This window comes from Theobroma umbraticum, unplaced genomic scaffold (assembly GCF_002168275.2).
Source record: "Theobroma umbraticum cultivar Fairchild unplaced genomic scaffold, ASM216827v3 scaffold_30.0, whole genome shotgun sequence".
Taxonomy (NCBI): domain Eukaryota; kingdom Viridiplantae; phylum Streptophyta; class Magnoliopsida; order Malvales; family Malvaceae; genus Theobroma; species Theobroma umbraticum.
Genome location: NW_018397254.1, coordinates 6,625,718 through 6,652,966, shown reverse-complemented (window position 1 = coordinate 6,652,966; position 27,249 = coordinate 6,625,718). Strand labels below are relative to the sequence as shown.

Genomic DNA, 27,249 nt, shown 5'->3' with positions numbered 1-27,249 from the left:
TGCTTTGTGTGTAATGATATTGATATAACGAGTGAACTCCATCTACTTTTCACGTTAATTAGTACCTTGATCTCCATAATCGACTAGAGGGTTCGTTTCCTCTTTGTTTTGAGTAAAGGTTTTAATTTTTTTTTTTTATGGGTTATTTTCCAAGAAGCAAAGTTCTGGGTTTTCCAGCATTGGAACTAGTATAGTAATGATGAAATTGGGGGTTTGATGGAACAAAGCAGTCATCAATCACAGAAATGAATTGAAAGAATGAGAAAATAATGGGAGTTTTCCTTTTCTCGTTTACTTTGGGGTCCCATTCCAAGGGTGGATTTTGAGCAGTCTTGTGTCAACATCCAATATCCACGGGCAGTTAACACGGATGAGGGTGGCACCTTCGAAATCTGAGGAATGCAACACGGCATTTGCCATTCGCCCAGCTATTCATCTCTCTGGAGCGAGTCCCACCAGGCGGTCCGCATGCACTTCCATTTCAACCCATCTTTCAAAAATAAGTCCTTTCGGAGTGGTGGGCACTCTTTAACTCCGTATCCACCAGTTTTCTCCGATCTACGTGCTTGCCCTTTTTCACGTGCATTTGTAATTTAGTGGCTGATTTTTCATTTTTGACGGCGAATTATTCTATATATATATATATATATATAGTAGTAGTTTAGTACATTATTCCCTATCACACAAAAAGTTTATTAATAAGCAACTCATTTGGGCATCTTTTCAGGTAGAAACTACTTAAATTCAAAGAGTGAGATGATACTATTTGAACATTACCTTATACGACACATACATTTCAGTTTAATTAGGTCTATCCTTTTTAAATTTCAAACTATTTAGCATAACCTCTCGGGCAATTTAGTCTATGTTGCGAAACGGTTCAATTATACGAAACATTGCCAACAAAGAGTTTTTGGATTAATAAAAAAGGTAGATAAGCGAATGCATAGGGACGAAGAATCAAACAAAGAAGTCGAAAGCAAGAAGATGGGGAGTTTGTTTATTCATATTCCAACTTTCTAATACCATCTTTATTCCTTATCACCAATCAATAAGTAGTACAAAATATATGGGGCCCTCCGAGTCCGCATTGCGAAAAGCTGGGCTTTTGAAGCCCGAAAAAGAGGTCCATGAGCCGTCAGGTCATCAACAATCCTCTCCGGCTTAAAATAAAATAGAAAAACAATAATTATATAAAAAAACAAGGAAAGAATCAAATGTTTTGTTTGAAATAATCAATAAGATACTACTTGCCATCAGACTTCCATTTTGTAGCTGCTCTCCGCTACCTGTATAAGCCCAAAAAGACAGTCAATTTGCATAGGAACAACGAAAAAAGGTTTGACATAAAGAAAGGGATATGCTGAAAATAAATCCGGCAATAATTATTATACTGCTATAATTTCTCCCTTCTTTCTTTTACTTATTGATATTATCTCTCTCAAGTTTTCTTCACACGTTGGTACGGAGCATGCACGCCTTTCATGCCCGGCTGGTGCACTTGGAACTAAACTAATGTTGGTAAGTTACATTTCCACGAGTTGTTTTGTAAAATGTAAAGCTAAGAAAGCCCATTCAAAGCTTTACTGCATGAGATGCCTGCTCCATTTTTTTACCTCTCTCACATAAATTGCTCCATATGGTCAATATTTGTTGAGACAACGTAATCAATGCAACTTATATTGGCCACATAGTCATTAATTTTGTATACAAATCTTACGATATGTCACGTGAAATAAATAAAATCTATTGAAACGTCAGATTTTAAATTTATTGATTGTAGCAATCCCCTAAGATAGAAAAAAAATCTTTTAAGGCATTGCTAAATATGAATTCACTCAATTTAAATTGAGTCATTTATTGATACGATCATGTGTGACATACTTAACTGAGTAATTTTATTAAAAAAGTAAGACCAATCAAGCATAAAATCAAAATGAGCTTACCAATGTTATACAGTTCCAAGTAAAAGTTAAAAATTTGGTAGTTCTATTAATACTCAGTATTCATATTTGAGAACTTTTTTTTTGTAAAACTACATTCATAAATAAAAAAAAATTATTAACTTTTGATAATTATTAATCTAAAATAAAAATAATAATAAATTATTAACATATGCAAAACCATCCGCGATGGTAGCCGCAGTGTCCCGATGTCGCGACTTCTCTTTTAGGGTAAATAAAATTAAAAAACGGGTTCAAAGGGAGGGAAAAAATGCCGAGAGGAAAAGGTTAAAAGGAAAAGAAAAGGGGACATCACAGCAGTTCATAAATCCAGCGCATTCCCAGGATTTAACCACAACAGTTTTGGCATCGGCTTTTGGCCAGAATTGTAAGATCACGTGGCCTGCACTCTGACTCGTTCGTACCCATCAAACAAAATCCTAACCTGCCACGTCTTCCACACAAATCTAACGCACCGAATCTAACGGTTAAGACTCAGCCAACAGTTGAAAAGCGGCGTCCTCTACGGCGCTGTAAGTTGAGAAAAAGAAGGCAAAAAGTAGTTTATATTTTGCAGCGCTGTCTGCTGACATGGCCTGCTATAACTTGTTCGATTTGACAACTCTTTGCTTGTTTTCCACCCTAATCTCTCACCGGCTACACCCGGTAACCCAAGCTTCTTTCTTTTCTTTTTACTGTGAAATTTCGAGGTTGGGATAAAGCGAGTCTGTCCAAAACAATGAGAAGTTTCGCTTGCTCGCCGCTGACTATAAGCATGGGGTTAGTCACCACTTTTTCAATTGTGAGGGCTTTTTGTTCCCTTTTTTTCCATGCAAAAGACGATTATGATTTTCGATTATATTGAAACCATTGTTTCCCAATTTCATTTTCAAAAAGGGGAAAAACAAAGACTACTACGCTCTCAAATTCATTTTAATTTTTCCAATGTCTTCAAAGAAACCAAACGACATTGTTAATTTGTTATATTTGATTGTTTTAACAATCACGTTTGAAGCCTGTCGTTTTGAAGGTTAAAGAAGAGGCGGGGGCGAAACCTCCAAACGTTTTCGGTGTGCCATGCCCGTGATGCTAACAGTTTACAAAATACTTCCATGTCTCAAATTCGAAACGTGACTGCGTTTTGCTTTTACAGAAAGCATGAGAGCAATTTGTTTATAATTGTTGAAAACCTTCATGATGCTTTTTCTTTAGAAGCAACGATGACAACCAAAAAACATTTAAAACATCATTCTGGTATTAAATCCACTTCGATTTCAAATGAAAAAAATAACGTTGATTTAATGTCTTCATCATGAAGCTTTGAATTCTTGAGAGCCGGATATGCCAAAACACATCTCACTTGATTGGGACCCAAAATTAAAAGGTTTTCGCTAATAAGTGATTTAAAGATACTTAATTATTATTAAAAGGAATAACATTTTCGTTCAATGTATTAATATTTATTAATTGTTTGTTGCATTTAATGTGGTAAGATTTTTACAAAAAAGAAAACACTTAACATGTTCCTCTAGGGCGTATATATAAATTAACTTGGACATCTAGTCATAAAAAAGTTACATCTTCAAAGAGTGTTGTGCTTCATAATATAAGATAGAAGTATGTTAAATTACTCTTCTGTATGAATTTTAAAACCCATAATTAAATTAAATATATTTTTTGGTTGGTTCGTTTGATTTATTGATTTATACACAATGTAACATAATAATAATATTATTATTATTATTCTTATTATAACTTTTACTTGTAATTTCATCTATACTAATTTTTAATAAAAAATCAATTCTCGGTGGACTTGACAATAGAATAAACTCTTTGAAAAATTTGTTTGCCCTACGTACTGTTTGGATGAAATAAGGAAATTTTATTGCTGATGGAACTTGGCAGGCAAACTGCAAACTGAACGTGGTGATCATACCCAGATAAAAGCTCACGTTCGTTGGTCAGTGACACCAGCCGTACTTTTAAGGAAGTAAATTCACTTTTTAATTCCCGAGTTTAGTCATTTATTCCGGATAGCTTTTCTTCTTTGCTCTTAAATACTCTATCCTTTGCATTTATTGCAATGCTTATTCAGTTTCAAGTACCAATTTGTTTTTATATTTAATTTGTTAAGAACAAAAAAATAATTAACCGAGCGTCAAATTTTGAATCTTCAATATAATTCTCATGGACGAGCTAAGAATTCTTGAGCCAAAAAATGCTAACTCTTTTATGAACTTATGTTTTCCTAAAAAAGGGGGGGGGAGGAAATAAGGCTAAAGAAATACATCAATAATGTTTTTATTTGTTTGGAGCCTTCAGTTTCCGTGACATGAGATTTTAAATAAATGAAAAAAACCCCATCCAAACATGAATAAGAAATCATGAGAATTGATTCATGCATGCTTTGTGGAAATAGACAAGTGGTCTAATTAAGCAAGATGTATTGATTTAGATAGTACTAAATATTATTGGTGTCCTGCTGTTTGATAGGCCATGACATTTCAAAAAGCACGCAACGCAACCAACCGGAACAACCGGTCCACTTGTGATACAAGGTTGCACCAAATTTAGGCATACAATCCTATTGCAAATCATTAATTCTAATATATTAAAAATATTAAATGTAAATATCTTTTTTGTATTAACACGTTCTTATTGGAATTTAAGATTCTAATGCTTGAAAATTTTCATGCTCAGAATAAAGGAGATGGGAGAGGTAACTTTATGAGATCTAAAAAGTTAAAACTATTCAAAGGGTAAAAGGCATGACTTTATTTAATTATAGATTTTGCGCTCATGAAAGCAAGCAGAAAATCATGAATTAGAACATGCATAAGTTTAAAAGTTGATTGTTGCAAAGCTTAAGGATTCTTTCCATCATTTTTGGTCAATACACAAAGAGCATAATTATTCAGATAAGCTTGTTAATTAGCAAAGACAATAGTTCCTAGTGTAGGAATCTAGATCTAATCAATCAAACCCGAAAGGGAATTAATTGACAAGAAATTTGATTCGATGTTCTATATCAATAACCACATATTTATGATATTTGGATGTAAAAAATCAAACTTTACAAATCCTCTACCGCATGCATCTTTTAATTAATTATTTTACTAAATGTCCCTTAAATTTGACAAATTAATGATTAATGTTCAGCTGAATGTCATTAATAATTTACCACCCTTAATCTTATTGTTGAAAGGAAATTGACTTGTCTTTGTTAGTTATTAATATCGTAATCTCTTTGACAACATTTTAATTTTATTTAATATAAATGTACTATTATGGTGTGAGATATTATGTTAGTCATCTAATTTTATATCCTTCACTCCTATGCATTGAAGGTGAATTTAGCTCCAATCTAAAGAAAATAAATTAAATATATATTACATAATACTGTTTTATGCATTTAATACGCTCAATTAGGCAATCACTTTATTGTTTTCTTGATTTATATGATCCTCGTAAATTAAAACATATAAGTATTGGTGCATTAGGTTCACTAGTTGGTATATGATTTTTTTTAAAAAAAAAATAAAATTAAAATCTATTTTTTTCAATTTTAAAAAAATAAAACATGTAAGACTATGTTAGACATAAAAACATAGACAAAAGTATATTAAGTCATAAGTATTAGAAGTGTAGGAAGATATCTTTTGTGACATTATCTAAGATCTTAGAAAATCTCTGAGAACAAATGCGTTTTCAACACCTTTTTAAATTATGGATGATTCACATGAATCATTTACCAAAGATTTCCCCCTTTCACGCCAACTTGATTCTTAACTGGAAAACCCAAAGCCAACTTGATTAATCATTTGTCAAATTGGCTTTTAGTGGGAACTAAATCTGGACCAACCCCCACCTCCAAATCCCCCCATTTCACATCCCTTGGGGAAATCCACCACAAACCCAATCCGACCATTGCTTTTGACCCTCACATATGACGTGAATCCATCAAAGCTTGCAAAATTAATAACATCTTTTTTGGCTTCTCTGAAATTTGTACCAGTATAATACTTCTAGATAGTTTTGGATTTGTTAACAAATATTTTAGTGAGGCTCTAATTATTATTAAAAATAATCAAATCAATCTTTTCATTTAATATAATCAATATTTTAATTATTTAAAAAAAAGTTTCTTGGAAACAATTGCTTGCAATTTATTTTTTAAAGACGATCTTTTGTCAGCTTTTGGGATTTTTGTGCCTAAATGCATGGACCAATCGTCTTCATTGAATTCTTGTTTTCTTACTAATCTGGACCACTTTTCAAGTATTAATTAATCACTGATTAAATCGTCTTTAAAATTACGTAAGCTACATTTCTTTTGGGGTCGCTAACTGAAGGAACACATTTTCTGGCAGTGTGGATTTCGTGTGGCATGGATGGCGTGTGGGCAAGCGCGCTCAACCCCCCTCCCCCCAAGAGTCGGCGGCAATGGAATCCAGGTGTGTGAACCGGCTATCCCGGTCAAAACCAAAAAACCATGTAACCAAACGGGGACCCCATGGCTCTTCCATTGACAATACTGCCCTTCTTTGCCACGAGTTGGGAGTGATTCGTTTTCTGTTAGGCGGTCTCCACCAACTCATAAACAGAAGCCTTTTTCCAATTAAAGTTCAAACGGGGAAAAAAAAGGAACAGTTAGGTCTAAATGACCAATTTGCCCTCCTGCAAGTTAGCTACGTTTTAGGTGCGTGTGGTGGCTGCATAAAGTATCGTAATTAATCAAATAAACAAACTTTTTCTTTAAAAAAAATAAAAAAATGGATGACAGGAAAAATGCAAAAAAAAAAAATCTGTGCTATAAATGAGGTTGAGTTAGGCAAGTGACAAGTCGGAGATGTGATGTGCATTGGACACGTGTTGGGGTGAGAGGCTTTGATTCCAATTGGAGGAAAAAAAAGAAGAAGATAAAAGGTTGTTTGGATGGTTTAGTTGCTAACCAATTTCGCACAAGATTTTGCCTACACGCAACCTATTGCAAAATGTCAAATTGTTAAAGGACCTGGCTATTTTAAGGAGATGTACAGTCTTTCATGATAATTTTGGTTTTTCCGTAAACATCATAATTATCCTTGTATTTACGAGTAAAATTTTGTGTACATTTGCAATTTTAACATTGCACTTGTGTGGAAAAATATGGGCTTCAAAAATGTGTTATTCATGTTGTATTTTTTCAATGAAATATATGTAAATAAAAATTAGGTAACACTTTTAGAGAGTTTTTTTTTAAGAATAAGTGTTTTTTCATTAAGATGAGAATGAATTTTTTAAAATATTATTTTAAAAATACAATAATTAAGAGAAAAAAATTCAAAGTATTTATAGACCACAAACGGTACTTTAGACATTCATTTACAAATAAATATTTAATTATTTAAATCATTTAAAAGTTTTGAGATCTATTCACGCTATTAATTATTGTGAATGTTTAGTCGACTAGCTTATATTGTTTAGAAGCTAGTTGCTTATTTAATCAACTAATTCATTAAATAACTTATTTTGTAGACAAAATTCAATTTATTGATTTCTATCATACTTTAACCGGTCAAAATAAACAACTTAACCGATTAATATTAGACATTTGTGTATTTTCTTCATTATATCTCTTTATTTCTTATAATTAACACACATATTTGATAATATATTATAAACTTATATATATACACACACTTAAAATACAGCAATTCATTCGAATATTACTTGAAAAGATTTGTCAAATATACTGGCCATGATTCATGTGCTTATTGAGAATTAGTCAAAGTATTCGTAAAGTTTCTGTGTCGTGATAGCCACATGAAAGATTTTTTATAATGTAAACCAAGAAAAAAAAAAGGCAAAAAGATCAGAAACCCCAATTGACTCGTCTTTCCGCTTTCAAATTAGATTGGAGTTAATTTTAACTTGTAAATAATTTCCAGTTTTATTGGCGGTGTGAAGCGTTGAAAGTCTTGGAGAGAAGGCAGACAAACTTTGTTGTACCTGTGGTCAATTCATGCTTCTAACATAAGACTGGGCTCACTGATTGCAACGACCGCTACTAGAAAACAAGAAAAGCAAACGATTTTTTTTAGAATAAAACAGAAAAAAAAATGAAGTTTATTCGATTGGAACTCAAATGTTTCGAATACCAAAATTATGATTTGTTTAATGTTAATGATGCTACGATTTAATTTAGTTTAGGAATGGCTTGATTTTGAAGCCATTATGCAGACGGAGTGGAGGAATCAGGAGTCAAGAAGGAATTCTGAATTCCAAGTTGCATGCCTCCTGAATAGTCAGGAGGGGCTGGGATGGGAAGCAGCTAATTGTTTCTTTGACTGTGGTCCTTTGTGGCTAATGGCCATCATCTTTTTTTACCAAACAAGACAGAGAGAGAGAGAGAATTAATGAACAAGTCAATTTCAACCACTCAATGGATAGTTTGTTATCAATAGATGGGTTAAATGTGACAGGTAGGTCATTCTCATAGTAAAAGAATTTAATATATCTTTTTCTTTTTTATTTACAAACCATTAAATTCAAGTTTTTTATTTTTTTATATTTGATTTACAAACAGGAAAGTTTGTTAATTATTAGACTATTAAATTATATATATATATTTGAAGTGTTACGTGATAGGTATGAGGGTATTTGCCCTAAGAGTATATCTCAATGCGGTAGTTTACAAGTTCAACTTGCAAAAAGCACATAACATTTGGTGTGAAAGTATGTTCCACCTTAATTGAAGATGAAGAAGTAAATGACATTTGGCGTCAAAACAAGTTCCACGTTATAAGTTTGAGTAGGAAGTTTAGCACCATTAAAGAGCCATCTAGGACAAGCCTACCTGCTTGATAGAGTGAGAGTTGTCCCGGCGGAGACAGAGCTACTTGACTCAAACTGAATAAAAAATATATAAATATTTTATATTTTTTTTCACCCTAATCAAGAGCAATAATGACACTATCAAGTTGGAGGTAGTTCCTAAAAATTTCGTCATCCGCTCTCCGTATCTCAAAAATCACAGTAATAATCTTTCAGTACAAGTTTTTTATTTGTTGCATTCCTGTCTCCTAAAGGATTCTATAGTAAATTATTGTTTTATTCATTCCAACAAATCATTCTCTTTTTTACATGATATATATATACACACTTATATCCCATTAATATCATTATTAAAACTTATTGGAAGAAGACAAAGAATTTAACTGGAATTCAGACAAATGCTGGAGTGATATATACAGGGCATCTACTTCCATTACACCTCTCTCTCTCTCTCCCCCTTAGTAGATTGGATTATGCAATCTTGAGATCTAATTTTCATAATTGTCAACACAAGAAAAATTGAAAAAAGGACGATAGAAGAAGAAAAAAGAGTACCTCTTGGATTATTACCAAAGGCAACTTACTATTCAAAGAAAAATGGTGACAACATATTTTTTAACCGCCATCCAAATATATATACTACAAAACAAAACTTTTTGTTGAAGCTTGTGGCTTAATGATGTATTAATCTGACTTTAGGATTAGATGATGGGTTTCAAATTATTCGTTATAAAAATTGTTTAGTTAGCGTTATAATATAATATTATTAGGTAGTTAAGTTACAATACCTAGTTAGAATTATTTTATAACAATATTAATCAATTAGTTATATATCAAGTAAATTTAATTGATAGTTTAATTCTAACTAATCAACAGTACTATAATATAAATTTAACCAAGTAATAGGATTGTATTATACTTTAATTAAATAATTTATATAATCGTCGTAACAGATATAGATAGTCTTGTGAACTCTTAAACATGCTCTTTATTTGGACCCTATTATTAAGGAAAAAGAAGAAGAAAGAAAGATAGGAGGGCCGGCAGATGAGAGTAGTGAATAGAAAATTAATAAGGAATTTTTTCATTGGCATTTTACCAATGTCGTGAAAAGTGGAATAAATGAGCAACAAATTTACTTGCACCCAATTATATGGGGTATGGGAATTGGGACCACATTCATTATACTCTTCCAAATTCAATTGTTTACCATTGGAGGAGGAAACCCAAGGAATCTTGGATTTTCCTATTCTTAGATACAACAAAACTGATCCCCCCTATCCCATTTTCTCTTCCTACTTGTTCAACTGTCTCCCAATTATCATAGTCTCCGCCAAAAACTTTATTTTTACTAGCTCAATAAGATCACTCTGAACTCAATTCATTCGCCCCATTTAATCAAACAAAAAAAAAAATTGCAAAATGAGCATTATCGTTAAAGATTGGAATTCGATGTGTGATGATTATTTTTATTAGAATATGGTAGAATGGAATGAATTCAAATTCATTAATACATTTACATCAACATATTGTTAATTTCTAATGAAAGTTAAATTGTAATCCTATTCTTGTAAGATTTGAAACAGTATCCTATAGAACAAAAAATCAAGAAACAATTAAAAAATATAAGACAAAGTAAATATTTAAGTATTTTTAAAAAATAAGTATATAAATCGAATTAGGAAATTCAAATTGACATCTAGTATTAAGTATGTAAACTCTCAACCTATTTGTTTGTCTTCAATTTCAATACATTAATATCTGTCATTGTCATTATTAACGTACAATTAAAATAAATGAGGAAGAGAAAACCACACTAAGGCAACAAAGGATAAATTCTTGTTCGGTCAGAGTTTAATGCATTAGTTTTCGAATCAGTAAATTTTATAAGAAAATTCAATATCGCGAGCTTAAGCAATGAAAGAATAGCTTATCAAGAAACTTTTTGGTTTAAACAATCGAATTAGATTGGAGGTTGTAGTTTATCTATGATTGTCCATTCGTATCCTTTCCAGTGCTTTAAATTAAGAGCACTTGACTTCTACCCTTAAACAAGGTTTTTTAAAAAAGAAAGAAAGAAAGAATTGGCGGGTCCCAAAGTATTCTTCCAATATTATTGTAGATGGGCAGATTCTAGCGTTTCACAATGTTTGATCACTCGATATTTGGTTAATTGACCAGGTATTTCCGTGTTCAGGGGCAAATTGGTCATTTTCTTAAAACAGGTTGTCCATTTCCGTTAAACTAGAGCAGCGGAGCGAATTTACTTTAATTTGAAGAAAACTGAGTTGAATAGTTACTTCTTAGCTGAAACTTTTAATTCTGTTTCAGATATTTATTTATTTATTATAATTTTTCGGTGAGTTGGCGTCAATATTTTTAAGGTTGGGGCTTGGCCAACGTAGGCATCTTTTATGGTTTGGAAATTCTCTCCTCATAGACTAAAGGTTGGCAACCAACACGTGTCGGTAAAACCTGCCAGAGTCAACCGGGAATCGTCTATTAGGACTTGGGACAAACCGAGGTACTGGAATTTCGAATCAGCGAACAAGTTAAAAGAGATTTCCAACAGACGGATCGGTTACCGAGAGTTCCCTCAAAGCTCGACCTCATTGCTCCACGTGTTCTGGGTATCGCTTTCGTTGTTGTTCTGGATTGCATTCCTGGGTTCTTGTCGATAGCTTTTTTAAACAGTTGGTAACTGTCCTGTCAGGTGATCAAATACCAAACAAAGATCATAAGGATTCACACAAATTGAAATTCAAGTCCGACGACCCTTTCGTTCGCGTGGAATCACTTCCCTTGTTTGTCTTGCATTCGCATTTCTCGTTGCTGCGTGTAGTCAACGCTCGGAAAATACACGTGGTGCTGTTTCAAACTGATGGCAGAGAAGGTTATATCCTTGTAATGGAGAAGAGTTGGTCTTAATCAAAGGAATCACCGCACGCTGTTACAAGAATATGAGGAACCGCCAAATCACGAAGAAATTAACGGCCGTGATCTGATGCTTCATCGAGCCCCATAGAAAACAATATTCACATTTCTTCTATTAATATTTTAAATAGAAAACGGAAAACCACCGAAACCAGACGGGTAAGAGCTAGTTGGATTTTGGAAACCCCTTCTTTTTTCTCTTTCTCCATCTCCATTAACCCCTCCGTTATATTCAGGAGAATCATTGCTACGCTCATAAGCGAAACTCTGCTCTTTCGCTCTCTCTCTCTCTCTCTCTCTCTTATCTTTTGGTCATGCGTTTCTTAAAAAGCTAATTCTTGTAACTCTTCGTTTCATTTTTTCTTTCTCTAAATCCTTTTCTCTTAACAGAGAAAGGAAAAGGGGGGAAAATGGCATCGGGGTTCTCTGGGGGTGGCCCAGACTTTTACGGTGGAATCGCAGGCAGATCCATGGCTAACACCGGCACCATGAGTAACAACCAACCCACTGCACCGTACCGGACACAAATTCCCGGAATCTTCATGGACCCGACATCTCAGATCGTGAACCGAGCGGCACCTAATTTCATCGGCAAGCGAACACTAGCGGACTTCCAAACGCAACAACACCAGAATAACCATCCGGGACTCAACAGTCTTTATCTCCGTTCGGTCAAGCCCAGAACTTACCAGCACACTTCTCCGATTTCTCCGTTATCACCCATCGATTTCTCGACCAACTTGTCGCCAGATGTCACGAGCAATTTCTCGTCTCCTTCATCTTGCATGTCGCAGCGATACGGTGTGCCGCTTTTACAACAACTGAGGCCGCAGCAACTTCCTCTTGGTACTACCCCCGGGACGGCAATCCAGGTTGTGAACCCTGGTTTATCAGGCGTTCCGTACATGAACCCGGCTCAGACACGGGTGGTCCAGCAGCAAGACCCGGAGAAGAAGATGATGAATCAGCTCCAAGAGCTGGAGAAACAGCTGTTAGATGACGACAACGACGACGAAGGAGATGCGGTTTCGGTGATTACCAATACCAACAGCGAGTGGTCCGAAACTATACAAAACTTGATCAGTTCCAGCGGCCCTAACAACCCGATTGCTCCATCGCCTACTTCCTCAACTACTTCATCGTCTTCGTCCACGTCATCGGTGGCTTCTCCAGCTTCAACTTGTTCAAAGCAGACAATAATGGAGGCCGCATCGGCGATCTCCGAGGGCAAAACTGACGTCGTTAACGAGATCCTGACGCGATTAGCTCAAGTTGCTAACTCTAAAGGGAATTCAGAGCAGAGGTTGATGGAGTGCATGCTGTTGGCTCTTAAATCCCGGGTTAACTCAGCAGAAAACCCGCCACCGGTGGCTGAGTTGTTCAGCAAGGAACACGCTGCTGCGACTCAGTTGCTTTATGATCTGTCTCCTTGTTTTAAGCTCGGGTTCCTGGCTGCTAATCTGGCTATCCTCGATGCCACTTTGGACCAATCAAACGCCAATAAGTTACATGTTATTGATTTTGATATTGGGCAAGGAGGCCAGTACATAAATCTTCTCCACGCGCTGTCGGACCGTGGCAGTGGGCAGCCTGTGATGGTAAAGATCACAGCTATTGCTGATAATGCTGGGGATGAGAGGTTGAAGATGGTTGGCGATAAGCTGAGTCAAATCGCGGAGCGGTTTGGAGTTTGTTTGAAATTTAATGTGGTAGCGAGTCTTAAACTCAGCGATCTGAGTCGCGAGTCGCTTGGTTGCGAACCGGACGAGCCATTAGCCGTTAATTTTGCGTTTAAGCTGTACCGAATGCCCGACGAGAGCGTATCCGTGGACAACCCGAGAGACGAGCTTCTACGACGCGTGAAAGGATTAGCACCGCGCGTGGTGACATTAGTGGAACAGGAAATGAACACCAATACGGCGCCGTTCACGTCGCGGGTGGGAGAAGCGTGCGGGTATTATGGAGCGCTAATTGACTCGATTGAGTCGACCGTGTCGAGGGATAAAGCGGAACGAGTTAAGCTCGAGGAAGGGCTGTTGCGCAAAATTGCCAACAAAGTTGCGTGCGAGGGGAGGGACCGCGTTGAAAGATGCGAGGTTTTTGGGAAGTGGCGGGCCCGGATGAGCATGGCGGGGTTCGAGTTAAAGCCGCTGAGCCAAAGCGTTGCAGAGTCTCTACGTGCTAGACTGAATTCTGGTAACCGGGTCAACCCGGGATTCACCGTTAAAGAAGAAAACGGAGGGGTTAGCTTTGGTTGGATGGGCCGAACTCTCACCGTCGCATCTGCTTGGCGTTAACTTCACTCCGCCCTTTTCTCTCTCTAATATTATTATTAATTGTTACTATATTTTTAACGTTTTCCTTAGAAGAAAAAAATATGCAAAAAAGGGGAAAGAAAAAAAAAAGCGAAAAAATCCCACCAAACCCAAATAATAAAAAGGAGTGTTTGGATTCGAGGAAAATTCTGCGCCTGCATTTAGTTAATGGTTTTAATTTTTTTTTTTCGGCCTGTGTGAAAGGGGTGTTCGGTATAATGCTGACTTGTGGTATGGCATGGTGTGTAGTTTGCCCTCACATTGCCAGCAGTGGGGGCCTCCACTTTGTGGATTATTTATTTAATCTTTTCGACATTTCAATTTAGGCAAATTTTTAATTGTTTGAGGATTACGTGTCGGAATCTGATTGGAATTCTCGTACAACCACATTCTTTGCAATGTAACGTAGTTGGGGATTATGGCAATGGCAGGGCTTTCACGTGTACATGTTTGGATTTGATTTTAGACCTTTTAATTTTGTTACCAAACATTTTGTTCCTCTTCAATTTGCTTATCCCTACCAAAATCCATATCTATTTTTTTTGTCAGAATATAGATTTTTACGAATAAATTCGCCTTTAGATTATCACATAGTTGAAGCCGCATTCATATTTTCAAAATTTTAATCCATTTGTTGATATAGATATTAACGGTAGAAATCAAACAAAGAATAATGGAAACAGATTATTTATGGGTAGATGCTACTGGCGTAGTTGTACCAAAAAAGGAGTAATAACTTTCCATTTTGAAACAAATATCTAAGCAGACAATTCTAGCGTATATTATCATTTTATATAGAATGATTGTTATTCATTTTTGTGTTTAAAGCTATGCTTGCCCTTGGCAACTTTTCACTTGTCACCAATTTATGACGAGGGGATTTTCATAGAGAGAGTGGCATGTATTCAATAAATGGAATTAATTCTTTACTGATTATGGGACAGCCAAAATGCAAGTCTGATGCAAGCCTGTGAAATTTGAAATAACTATGTCCACTCCACTTTTAATTCCTTATAGAAAATTGTTTCCTATTCTTTAAAAAAAAAAAACACAAATGGGTTCAGGGAAAAGAGTTTCCCTGCATTTTGAGGTCCAATTTCATGAGAGATGTGCCATTAATGAAATTAATATTTTGTTGGGGGGTGGTCCGGTTCAATAAGAGTGATGATATTTTTTGTGCCTTGAGATTTTTTTTTTTATGCTATGATTTCTTCATTGTTTGCTTCATACGTAGCTGGTTATGGTTAGTCCATCTTTCAATCGGGCAATCACAAAACACACTCAAATTAAGTTAAAAGGATGTGATGGGGACCTCCTCCTCCTCCTCCTTATCCATCTCTAGGGAGTAGAGTCCACATTCCATGCCAGTGTTTCTTCTTGGCAATCCTCATTTGTTTCTTCCCACTTTCCCCTCCTCTTTTTGAAAAAAAATATACGTGATTGGACAGCCTAGTTAGGGGATGCTTAGGTATAACCACCTTTTCTTTTTGGGGCCTATCAACTGTGCCCAGAAAATAATTTTAGATTATATTGTAATTTTGGGTTCTGATCTGCATTTTTCCCCTTCCCACTCCCCCTACCTACCCAAAAATTATATACACATATATATATAAAAAAAAGATAAGATTAATGGGATCAAGGGGAGCCACTCTGCATGATGTGGTTGAAAGTCATAAGGAAACAATGGAAATTGGAAGAGTATTATGCATACAACGAGTACCAATTTTAATCTCAGTATTTTTTTCTTTCACTACTCGAAAACAAAATAAAATAAAATTGCTAGTCATAAAACAAGCGTGTATGCTTTCTGGTACCTGGGCCATAGATTAATAAAGGTGGAGCTTTGGGTAGAGGTACGGATATGAAAGCATAGTTATAAAGAGGAGAAGATAGAAGCATGTCCAGCATCATGGAACGATGGGATATGGTAAAAACAGTTAATGTGAGAAACCTAAAACCCCCGAGTTTTGCAAGTAATTGTTTGTTTGGGGAGGGACACGCCATAAATGATTCTCCCTAGCCGTGCAAGCAATTTGAACATTTGGAAGCCAGGAAATAAATCCCCTATATTAAATGAGGTAATCAAACCAAAAAAGAAAATAGAATTATTATACTTAATATAAAACGTATAAAATTGGGAGTCAAAAGGACGTGAATTATGACCAAAGAGTGTTGGATTTGACGGGGGAGGGTGAATGGGATCGATGATCATACTCATCACAGCCATGTCGCCTAAAAGTTGGGTCACAAAAACTAAAGTTCATTGACAAAGAGAGACTTCCCTTTGTTGCAAAGTCAAGTCTCTCTATTTCTTTTTTTTCTCTCTATTTTTTTTTGTTCTAGAATTTTTTATCTTTTCAAATATGAGCCACTTCACATTTTCAGAATATAGAGTTGGGGGAACGTACTTCTTAGAATTAGTTCGTCACAATCATAAATTATATAAAATCCACTAAAATATTATATATTCAATAACTGCAGTTGAAATGCTCTTTCTGTTATTATATAAATAGGTTTTAAATAAAAAGGTGAATATAGCTGTAATAGGCTATTTATGTTATTCGACAATTGTTGAAATTATGATGAATAAAATAATTAAAAAGACTCCAAAGGAGGTACGACTGCAGAAGATTTTATAATCTCAGATAAGCTAGCCACTGGAGTTTGCTAAGTGAACCAGAATTTTAATCTATTGTTCTTGTTTTTTCCCTTTTTTAAGTGCAAATTATGGGCAAATAGCGGATTTCAGTGTCGCATTCACATCAAGAACTCGTGTTTTGGGTTGTCGGGTAGCGTTTCTGCTGGGAGAATAGTGGCCTTGAAAAGGTCAAAAAAAAAAAAGAAAAAGGTTTTATTTTATGTTATTTTATTTAACCAGCAAACGGTTTTTGCTTTTTTTTTTTTATACAATGATTGGTGCAACCTGTAGCATACATTTTCTAGCAGCCTCAATTCTTTGTATTTAACATTGACTTGCTACCCACTGGGCAACACTATTGTCAATTTCCTGCGTGAGATATATAGTCTGTCAATGTACACCAACCAAAACTTGCCAAGAATATAAAACCGATAAGCAAAAAGGGGGAAAAAAAACAAATTAATTAGTAAAAGCTATGGCAGAAAATAAAGTTATATGATTAGTGCCTTTATTGACAATATCATCATTTCAAATTTCATTAGACTTCATACAATTGGGCATTCTACTGTCTATTTTAAGTGATTTCCCCCTTTTAGTGTTAAGTTAATTACAGGTTAAACTTTGGGTGGTGAATTTGACTTAGTGGTCTACCAAATTTTCTTGAGAGGAGCTCCGTTTTATATGCTTTTATGAGATTACAATTATAATGAAATTATTTCACAAACAAAGCAATATAAAATTATATTAAATTTACATGCGATGGGACTTTAACTTGAAACTTAAAGGTTCTTGATTTTAATTTTTTGATCTTTGAGGTAATGACTCGTTGGTTCAATGTTATAGACTTTGAGATCAGAATAATACAATCAGTGCCCTTTTGATATTTACTTAAAATGTGAGTGCCAAAAAGACAGTGGTTCCTTAAGCTTAAAGCCAAATATTTAATATCTCTTTGCTCTTATAAGCAACTATGCTTCAAGTTTCAAAATGTTCTAATAAATGTAAAAGGAGAACATTCCAAGTGGGATTCACAATTTCACATTGGAAGAATAGTCTTTTAACACACCTTTCCATGTTACAAGTACAATTCAGATGTGGGCCTAGGCCTGTTACGTGAGCCCAATAAAGAGCGAAAATTCGGGTTTAATCCAAGCCCAATCAAACTTGCACACATTACCATGTTCAAGAAAACAAAGGGTATTACCGTAAAAGCACGACAAGGTTACCGTTGGGAATCCGCTATTTCTTTTAAAAAGAAATCCTCATCCATTTTCTTTTCTCCATAAAATCTCCTAATCCTAGCGAGAAATCACAAACAGAAACAAAGCCGATTGTTGATCGAGGAAAAGAAAGTGATCTATCCACTGGAAATCTCAAGAAAAATTGGTTGAAGAAGCAAAAAATACCGGTTGAATTTCGTCCTGGGAGCCATACGTAAGCTTCTTTCTCAAACCCCTATGAGTCTGTCTTTTTCTGGGAATTATTTTCTTGTAAAAGATTTTGCATAATCCGAGGTTCTTTTGGAATGAATGTTATGATAATCATTTATCGTAGGAAAAAATTGGATTTCTTTTTGCGTCAAGAAATTTGTTGAAGTCTTGCATGTTGTTTCTTTCGTTGGTCTGTGGCTCCTTTCATTTTCTTGATAATCCAATGGAGTATTCTTTTGGTTGAAATTCCCTTGAAGTGGAATGGATCTACTAGAAAATAAGAATATTTTGGCAATTAATGATAGTAAAATGTTATTCATTCCTATTGTACTTAAATAGACCATAGACTATCTGTAAGTTTCATTTATCATATACTGTAGCTTGTTGATCATTTGGGTACTTTTTTGGTTCCTATGTAATGCCATTTATGAGCCCTTTTTATCGTTTTTGTTTCTCCTTGTTTGGATTTTTCATATGTACCAGTTTCTAACTTGTACAGTACTATAGCAGTTTGGAATTTGGAATCTGCCCAAAAAATTAGAGAAATGGCATTGCGTGCTGGTCGTTTAATTCAAGATCAGAGTTTGAATGTTCACTATAATGGTATTTCTCCCTAATGTTATCTGTTGAATGTTCAATGGGTTTTTCTGTGTCATTGTGGTCTGACCCAATGTTTCTTTCTTCTCCAGGAGTTTCTGTTGGGGGGCAGAAAAACGTTTCGAAAGCACCAAAAAAAGGAGGGACTGCAGGAAGGAAACCGCTTGGTGATTTATCAAATTCGGTGAACCCTATTCAAAAGCAGGCACCAAAAAAGCAGAATGGCAATGGTTTCTCCATTGCTGACCAAGAGACCATTACTACTTCTAAGATCCCAGTTGCTGCAAACAGAAAAAAGAGCGTTTCTAATGCCTCCGAGAGAGTGCTGCAGAATGCTTCCAGGAAAGCTCTTTCTGATATTTCAAACTCGGTCAAGCCTTGCATGCGTGTGACTGCAGAGAAAAATCTGAATGCAAAGCGAAGCATTATGATAGAAGAGGAATGTTTTCTTCACAACCATCAGGAATGCATCAAAGCCCAAAAACAAGCTATGCATATGGATGAGTTTCTGCAGATGGTTGGACTGGACAAGGGTAAAGAAAATTTAAACCTTTGTGGCTTAATCATACAGATGCCCAAAATGTTCATTGTGATTTAGTTTGCCGAAGACACCTAATTTTGAATGCATGTTCTTTTGTTTAGATTTCCCCAGACAATCAACACTTTCAAAGACTCCTCCAAAGTCAAACAAGACAAAGGTTTGTTATATTTAGCAGCTCCCTCCATCTCGCTGCAAAATTTGTGCACATCTTGGTTTTCTCATTCTAGTTTGAAATTCATAAGTTTCCTATCTGTTACAGCCTAAGAGTTCCCTGGAGAGCTTAGAACCACTGGAGATACCTGGGCTGCTGATTGAAGACCAATCTCCTCTGAAGCACAACTTGTGCAGCAAACTTGTCTCTCCATCTGCTACCAGAACTCCAGAACCGCCTAATCATTTTGTGCATTGGGCTGACCATGACATCGTCAGCTTTAGGTTGATTGAAACACCCCACCTTCCAAAGCATTGATTGCCCTTGAATCTGCATCACTGCTACATGAGTAGTATATAAGCAGCAGCCGCTTTTAGTAGTAGTAGTAGTACATAATTGTTGTATGCAATTATGTGTTGCAGTGGGATTAATTTGAATGAAAACGTTTTGCATACTAGAATCTCAAAGTATTTCTATCCGGAAATCTTTTGATTTCTTTAGTTCAAATTTTTGGAAGGAAAATCAGATGGCAACCTTTTTGTAGAATCTGAGATTGAAGCTGGAACTCTCCTGTTCTAGTTCTTCTTGTACTTGTTGCTTTAGTCAAGTGATTCTATAAAGTGGCAACCCCTTTGTAAATCTTACTAGTACTTCTTTACTTCGCATAGATGATCAGTTCTGAAGAAGTAAATTGTGGATCAATCAAGGAAAGTATGATCAAAATGAAATTGCAATACATGGGAACAATAGCATAACCTGTACGTCTGTTTGGGCATTTCTACATGTTGGGAGCCTATGTATCTATCAGCCTTTTTTTCCCCCGAAAATGGGCCTAACAGCCCATCAACCATGTCAGGAACCTTGAATTTAATATCTCTTCGGGCCTTTTAGCCCACCAGTTCATTTTAGGAAGCCCAACCAGTGCGCATGATCTGTTTAGAAAACATTATTCAAACAGTAGCAAAGCTCGAACGACCATGATCCTCAATGTGCGTCAGCACACTCGGTACATTCCCACTTCAGAAACCTCATCTCCCCGAAGAAGGCTCAAAGACTGTAACGAAGCAGCCACTCCCAGAAATGGTGTCATCGCTAAGACTACCAACGCTCACCTCCCTCTTCTCCCCCTCCTTCACCCGCCGCACCACGGTGTCTCTGCGGCGGCGCCTCCATATCCGTCCGCCTCTGGCCGCCGGATTCTCCGTCCAGAGCGCGGCGTCGAGTCCTCCAGAAACCGAGGACCGAGTGGACCACAAGAAGAGCAGTCGAGCCCAAGATCCAGCGAATACTGACCGAGTTATCACGCCGCGCTCTCAGGACTTCAATGCTTGGTACCTTGATGTTATTGCCAATGCCGAGCTGGCTGATTACGGTCCGGTTCGTGGTACCATGGTTATTCGCCCCTACGGTTACGCTATTTGGGAGGCAATTCAGGTCGCTTCATTTTCTTCTAATTGCCACTAATAATTATTACTTCCATTGCTCGCTTTCTTTTTGAATATTTGGGTTATTTTGAAAAACTTGCAGGATTATTTGAATGTTAAATTCAAGGAGACTGGGCACAGTAACATGTACTTTCCACAGGTGTGTCTGTGTGTTTTTAATTCACCTCTCCTTTTGGTTATTTGCTTTGCTGACTTCATGTTAATAGTTTTTGGAACCTACTTCATGACTGCAGTTTATTCCATACTCATTTATAGAGAAGGAAGCTAGCCATGTTGAGGGATTTAGTCCAGAATTAGCTCTTGTTACAATTGGAGGAGGAAAGGAGCTCGAAGAGAAACTTGTGGTACACATATAGTATTACTTAGCTTAACTCTATTTGTTTATAAGATTATCAAGTCTTATCAATTGCATACAAACTAATGATTGTTTTAATGAAATTGCTACAAGAGAAACTATGATGACATGACCTGAGTTTTGTCTTTGATTGTTGTGCTTCCTGAGGTTGTGACAGGTTCGACCTACCAGTGAAACCATAGTAAATCATATGTTTACACAGTGGATTCATAGTTATCGTGATCTCCCTCTCATGATCAATCAGGTATAAGCTTCGTTACTTACTGCATGGTTATACAGTTATGCAGGGCTGCCACCCACTGTTTTTCACATGTTTTATTGTGATATATTTGGTTCAGTGGGCAAATGTCACAAGATGGGAGATGCGCACAAAACCATTTGTGAGGACTCTTGAATTTCTTTGGCAGGAAGGTCACACTGCCCATGCCACACCAGAAGAGGCGGAAAAAGAGGTTTGTGTCTCTTTACCTATGGCTTAATCATGATGATTTTGGATGGTAATGTTTTTATTTAAAGGATTGGGTGCTACTGAACTGCAGGCACTTCAGATGATGGATGTCTATACAGAGTTTGCTTATGAGCAAGCTGCAATACCTGTAATTGCAGGTCGAAAATCTAAAGTGGAAACATTTGCTGGTGCCGATAAAACCTACACAATAGAGGCTATGATGGGTGATCGTAAGGCCTTGCAAGCAGGAACCAGCCACAATCTTGGGCAAAACTTCTCCCGTGCTTTTGGGACACAGGTGATGGATACAGTAGGGGCTCTTTTTGGATCTCTTTTCCATTCCTAACATGGATGCGCATGCAGGGAGCAAATAATTTGTAAACCAATGAAGTATAATGTTGAGGAAATTGCAGGCAATCAATGCATTGCTATACTTTACTTTCACATAACTGAAATATGAGCCTGCTATGTTTTGTCATTAACTCTCTAAAGCTTGAGCCATTGTAGAATGTGGGTATTGTCATGGGTTTATTCGCTTAGAGACCCTTTGATCAAGCATATGCGTACATACATACATACATACATACATATATTGGTTTACTGGATTGAAGTTTAATGGTTTTTTTTTTTTGAGAGACATTTTCAATGATTATATAGGCATCTTTTGTTGGTTGTCTGCTAACCTTGGACATAGGTAGCTTTAGTTTCCCATTTTGTTTTCATGGCTCTAGTATCTTGAGTGTCTTATTCTCTCTGTTCTTGGTCCTAGCATTTTCTGAAAGTAAATCCAAAATCAGGGAGGTGAGTGTGTTTTTTTTTTTTTAAATTATTACACTTCATAAAAGCTATTGGCTGGACAGGGTTCTGCATACTATTTCTGTTCATCGTCATCCATTAATGTTTGTCCTGCCATAATGGGTTTGCAGCTTTCTGTTGTATAATATTTTTCTTCAATATTTGAATGTGATAGGCCTTTCAAACTCCAATATGAGTGGTGGATTCTCTTTGTTGCATGTTACTTTTTGCTTTTGTATTCGTAAACTGCAGAATGATAATGGCGTTTGACTGAAAGTTCTGCCTTTACAGTTCACTGATGAAAATGGACAAAGGCAACATGTGTGGCAAACATCTTGGGCTATCAGCACAAGGTTTGTTGGTGGTATTATCATGACCCACGGAGATGATAGTGGACTGATGCTTCCTCCGAGGATTGCACCAATACAGGTATGTAAGAATGGCTTTTGCTGATGAAGTGTAATAGATGGCCTATGCTGTTGTTGGCATTAGTTGATTGGTGTTTTTGATTAAAGGCAATAGTAAATGTGCTTGTAACAAAAATATTTGGAGGCTGAGACTGTTATTTTTGATCTTAGTGATTGGTAACTTGGCATTTTCTGTGTTTGGAGTAAAAGCTTGCTATTGGTTTTGAAGAAATTATGGTCCAGTCTGTCAGGTGGAACTTCTGAAGTTGAATGATTTATACTGGGAACTCCTTTTGCAAACTACTTTCTGGAAGTTAGAAGTGGTTAATTTACCTTCTTGGGATGCATTGATGCATACTGGTTTTATGAAATTAAATAAATATCTGAGAATTAGGGTGGCTTTATGGGAGGACTGTTACATTTCTCAAAGGTAGAAAGGGAGCATATATCCTGATTTTGCTCATAGAACAGTAATGTTGCTGTTGTTGTAACTATTTTAACAACAAATTTTGTGATTTTATACTTGCATATGGACTTTCATTGGGCTTTGAGTGACAAAATGGGTAGCCTTCCCCATCTAATAAACCCTTAGTCCTGCTGAGAGTTGAATTTGAGATGTCCCTTACATATCATTTTTAAACAGTAATAATTAAAGATGAAAATATGTAGATAATTGGAGTCCATATCCCAGCACTTGTAATTTTTGCTCAACCATTTTATGCGAAGAGAAAGCAATCTCAATATGTGGGCTTACCAGTGTAACTTAGAATGGTGTTGGAATAGAGCATTACTGAGTACTGAGTCTAATGCTTATCATGATGCTTGTTCTTAGTTAAGGCATAGATAATAATTAATAGATTGCTTATCTACTTATCAATAGGAAATAGGTAAATAAATGAATTAGGAAACAAATAATCGGGATGCTCACAAGTGTAGAGGGCGCTAGTGATTTGGTCTCTTTATCTTTCTTTGTGTCCTACTAACTTATGAACTAATTATAGTTGTGGCTGCATTTACATTTGTTAATTATTACAGTGCATGTGATAACTCCAACCATTGACTGCTTTATGACACATATAATCCTTAGAATATTACTTGTTTTCTTGATTCAGTTGTTTATCTTTCAAATGATCATGCACATATAATAAAGCTTAAGTTTGCTGTACAATTTTTTTTATGGTGATTGTCTTTTTTTGTTGTCCATCATACATTATCAGGTAGTGATTGTACCAATTTGGAAGAAGGCTGATGAGAAAACCGGAGTCCTAAATGCCGCTTCATCTGTTGCAGAAATTCTCAAAACTGCTGGACTTAAAGTTAAACTTGATGATGCAGATCAGAGGACGCCGGGGTGGAAGTTCAATTTCTGGGAAATGAAGGTAAGTTGTTGATGTTTAAATTTGATAACTCTTTATCAGTTTTGTTGAAGAATGAAAGCTTATTCCTTAACTCTAGGTTCTGCTGAAACTGAACAGCTGTGATAAGAGAAACCCCTAGAAAATTTATAAAACCTGGCCAAATCACAGAATATCTCCATATATGCAAGCAGTCTGAAACCCAACCCTGATCTGCCCCTTGTGTTGTTTGGGTGCTTATATAATTTCATCATGCAACATTGCTGATCTTATTTTTCCTAGAAAAGAAGTTTTCTCTCTCTTTCTCTCTTTATTTTGAATCTTTTAGAGAATATTGCTTTGCAAAAATATATTTAACTTTCAGCTGCTTCAAGCTTTAGATAATGATTTTGTAGGGAGTACCTCTGAGGATTGAAATTGGTCCTCGTGATGTTTCAAGTGGGAGTGTGGTCATATCTAGAAGAGATGTTCCTGGGAAGCAAGGGAAAGTTTTTGGAATATCTATGGAACCTTCAATATTAGAAGCTTATGTGAAAGACAGGTTGGATGAGATCCAATCATCTCTTCTTCAGAGGGCAATATCTTTTCGGGACAGGTGTGCCCTCTTGCTCACGCAATTATTCTTTTTCTTTTCAAGGCAAAGAGAGATTGACCAATCATAAATTTTTTTTGAGCTCTGTTGCTCATCTTGGTCACCTAGTACCTCTTCTTTAGATTGAAATCAAACTTAATATTCAAGCTAAAGAATAGCATAGGGATACGATAACAAGCTAAAGAATAGCATAGGGATACGATAACAATGTCACTCTAAAGCATAAGTGCTACACTATTGAAATTGGTGAACCTGGTCTTTCATTTGTAAACAGCAGATTATAAACTGTATGACTACCCTCTAGTTTGCAGAGCTAAAATAAATAGCTTCTTCAACTTAATGATAACCCCCGAAGGATTTGGGATAGCAACCTATGTAAGAGCTGGTTTAATAATCTTTCATTAGACTAGGGATTAATACGTTTGGATTTAATCATAACGATCTTGATCCCTTAAGAAGTAAATTAGTAGAATTCAAGGTAATAACTTTCTATCAATCTTATATCTACTCTTTTTTTTTTTTGAAAAGTAATCTTATATCTACTTTTTTGAAAATAAATCTTATATCTACCTAATTCATTAAACTAGCAAAATGTTCTCTGAAGTATTCCCACTGTCTGTATCTGCAAATTCCTATTGTGGACAAGGCCAAAAAGGATAAAAAAAATTCACTGAGTAAGGGGATTTCTAACTTCCTGACGGTGGCTCCAATTACTATTTTTGAATCATTTTGGCTGATTAGATTTTCAACTAGCCAGTAATAAATTGTATGGTTTCATGGTAACAACATGGATGTATTATTATATCTGTCTCTCTTGTAAAGCTGTAATTATCTGGAAAGCTTCACGGAGTGCAGTCAATTGAATAGGTTTTTTGTGTTTCTTGGGACTCTCCTGGGTTCATTGCCCTTCTTTGTAATTCTTCCATACTCTTTTTGCAGTAACATTGTGGATGTGAGCTCTTATGAAGAACTCAAGGAAGTAATATCCTTGGGCAAATGGGCTAGGGGTCCTTGGTCAGCTAGGTATAGTACTTCTCTAAGATAATGACAATAGCTATATCAGAACTATTTCACTTATTCATCCGGCAGCATATTACTGAGACATGCACATTTGTAAGCCTAACAATATGTTTCTATCATTGGTGCAGTGATGCAGATGAATTAAGAGTTAAAGAAGAAACAGGGGCAACAATTCGCTGTTTCCCCTTTGAACAGCCCCAGGGGATCAAAACATGCTTGATGACAGGCAACTATGCAAAGGAAGTTGCTATTTTTGCAAAATCTTATTAAGTCTTTGGTACGCTTGATTTTCAAGCATATGGACCATCTCATTTTGCTGTTTGATGTCATAAATTTTGTCCAGGCTTCTGTGCCCTCATCCTCTCCTCTATAAGCATGTAGCTTTGATTACGGTTACTGAGACAGCATACATAATTGTTTATGCATTGTTAAAGCTTTGTGGCGTTGTTATGTTCTTGCCCCACTTTTGAGGGGAACTAGGATGACAATTTATAGCTATGGTCTGATATAGCAATATTCTTTTATATACGAGAGAATGATTTGTATGTTTATCTGGTGCCATGTTTTTCTTAATGGAGGTTCTTCATGAAAATGGCTAATCTCGGCATACCTTGTTTATAGTAGGCAGATGGATTGTCTTTCCTCAGCCACCTACACACACCTGCACATGCAGGCACATGCCAACACATGCCAAGCCCATCACTTTCTGCTTTTGTTTTGGTTACTTGGGTTCTTTATAACACACACACACACACACATACACCACACACACATACTATATATAATATGGTTTCTGGATTTTGGCTGCCAAGGTTTGGGTTTGAGACATGGGTGGTTAGATTATTTGATTTTTGATCATTACCAAAAAGGGGTTGTTTGCATGCATCTTTCTTTTCTTTGTTCTCATCTATTTTAGTTCACTATATAAATGGTATGCCAAATTAAGTAGAAAGCATCTTTTCTGTCCTTCCTAAGGTGGTGGCCTAATTAATGTCTTCTTGTTCGAATTCTACATGTTGGATGAGCACGCCCTGTTTCTATCTACTTCTAGTTTACAAGCTCACATGCTGAAACTCTTGATTCATGAAAATGAATGATGTAAAAGCAATGGTTACAAAAAAAGTGGGACAGAAATGGAAATTGTGAAATTGGGGGATCGCATCTCCAAATAAATAAAATAAAGAGTAATATGGGGAGGAGCAATTTCAACAAGTGTTGCTATCAAGGACCTCTGAACACGTATAACGGCTTTACTTTTTGCCGGGGCCTTGGGTGTTTGAAAGCAGAAGGTGGTGGGTTCTTCTCTAATCACAAACGCACTCACGGTTGCATCAGGGCCGTAGAATGCACAATTGCGTAGGGCCCGCTCCTGACGTGGAGGGCTAAGATGCAATTGGACTAATGTAACTTGTAATTGACAAGAGGCAGGGGGAATCTTTTGACTTTGGTGGCATATCGGGTTCCTTA

At 36.1% G+C, this 27,249-nt stretch overlaps 3 protein-coding genes across 3 annotated transcripts; all 3 read left to right on the top strand.

The window, feature by feature from the left end:
- The first annotated feature begins 11,483 nt into the window (after positions 1–11,483).
- Positions 11,484–14,155, top strand: SCL8 (SCARECROW-like 8). The gene is made up of 2 exons (XM_021428658.2): positions 11,484–11,852; positions 12,084–14,155. Exon 2 carries the CDS (start codon positions 12,104–12,106, stop codon positions 13,988–13,990), a length of 1,887 nt encoding a protein of 628 aa, XP_021284333.1. The 5' UTR covers positions 11,484–11,852; positions 12,084–12,103; the 3' UTR covers positions 13,991–14,155.
- Positions 14,156–17,944: 3,789 nt separating this feature from the next.
- Positions 17,945–20,325, top strand: LOC110425289 (uncharacterized). The gene is made up of 5 exons (XM_021440169.2): positions 17,945–18,080; positions 18,576–18,679; positions 18,766–19,206; positions 19,316–19,371; positions 19,474–20,325. Exons 2-5 carry the CDS (start codon positions 18,622–18,624, stop codon positions 19,681–19,683), a joined length of 765 nt encoding a protein of 254 aa, XP_021295844.1. The 5' UTR covers positions 17,945–18,080; positions 18,576–18,621; the 3' UTR covers positions 19,684–20,325.
- A 2-nt stretch (positions 20,326–20,327) lies between these two features.
- Positions 20,328–26,381, top strand: OVA6 (Class II aaRS and biotin synthetases superfamily protein). The gene is made up of 11 exons (XM_021440158.2): positions 20,328–20,799; positions 20,893–20,949; positions 21,044–21,154; positions 21,323–21,409; positions 21,504–21,617; positions 21,705–21,911; positions 22,700–22,837; positions 24,033–24,194; positions 24,566–24,765; positions 25,702–25,785; positions 25,911–26,381. The coding sequence occupies exons 1-11, from the start codon at positions 20,353–20,355 to the stop codon at positions 26,050–26,052; spliced, it is 1,749 nt and encodes a 582-aa protein (XP_021295833.1). The 5' UTR covers positions 20,328–20,352; the 3' UTR covers positions 26,053–26,381.
- The last annotated feature ends 868 nt before the right edge of the window (positions 26,382–27,249 follow it).

What these genes read in the sequence shown, in the direction of transcription:
- OVA6 (XM_021440158.2), top strand. Translation starts at nt 20,353, where the DNA reads ATGTGCGTCAGCACACTCGGTACATTCCCACTTCAGAAACCTCATCTC. An exon ending in AGCTCGAAGAGAAACTTGTG is followed by an intron (nt 21,155 to 21,322) that starts GTACACATATAG and finishes AGGTTGTGACAG; the next exon opens with GTTCGACCTACCAGTGAAAC. An exon ending in TCAATTTCTGGGAAATGAAG is followed by an intron (nt 24,195 to 24,565) that starts GTAAGTTGTTGA and finishes ATGATTTTGTAG; the next exon opens with GGAGTACCTCTGAGGATTGA.
- LOC110425289 (XM_021440169.2), top strand. Translation starts at nt 18,622, where the DNA reads ATGGCATTGCGTGCTGGTCGTTTAATTCAAGATCAGAGTTTGAATGTT. An exon ending in TTTGAATGTTCACTATAATG is followed by an intron (nt 18,680 to 18,765) that starts GTATTTCTCCCT and finishes TTTCTTCTCCAG; the next exon opens with GAGTTTCTGTTGGGGGGCAG. An exon ending in GATGGTTGGACTGGACAAGG is followed by an intron (nt 19,207 to 19,315) that starts GTAAAGAAAATT and finishes TCTTTTGTTTAG; the next exon opens with ATTTCCCCAGACAATCAACA.
- SCL8 (XM_021428658.2), top strand. Translation starts at nt 12,104, where the DNA reads ATGGCATCGGGGTTCTCTGGGGGTGGCCCAGACTTTTACGGTGGAATC.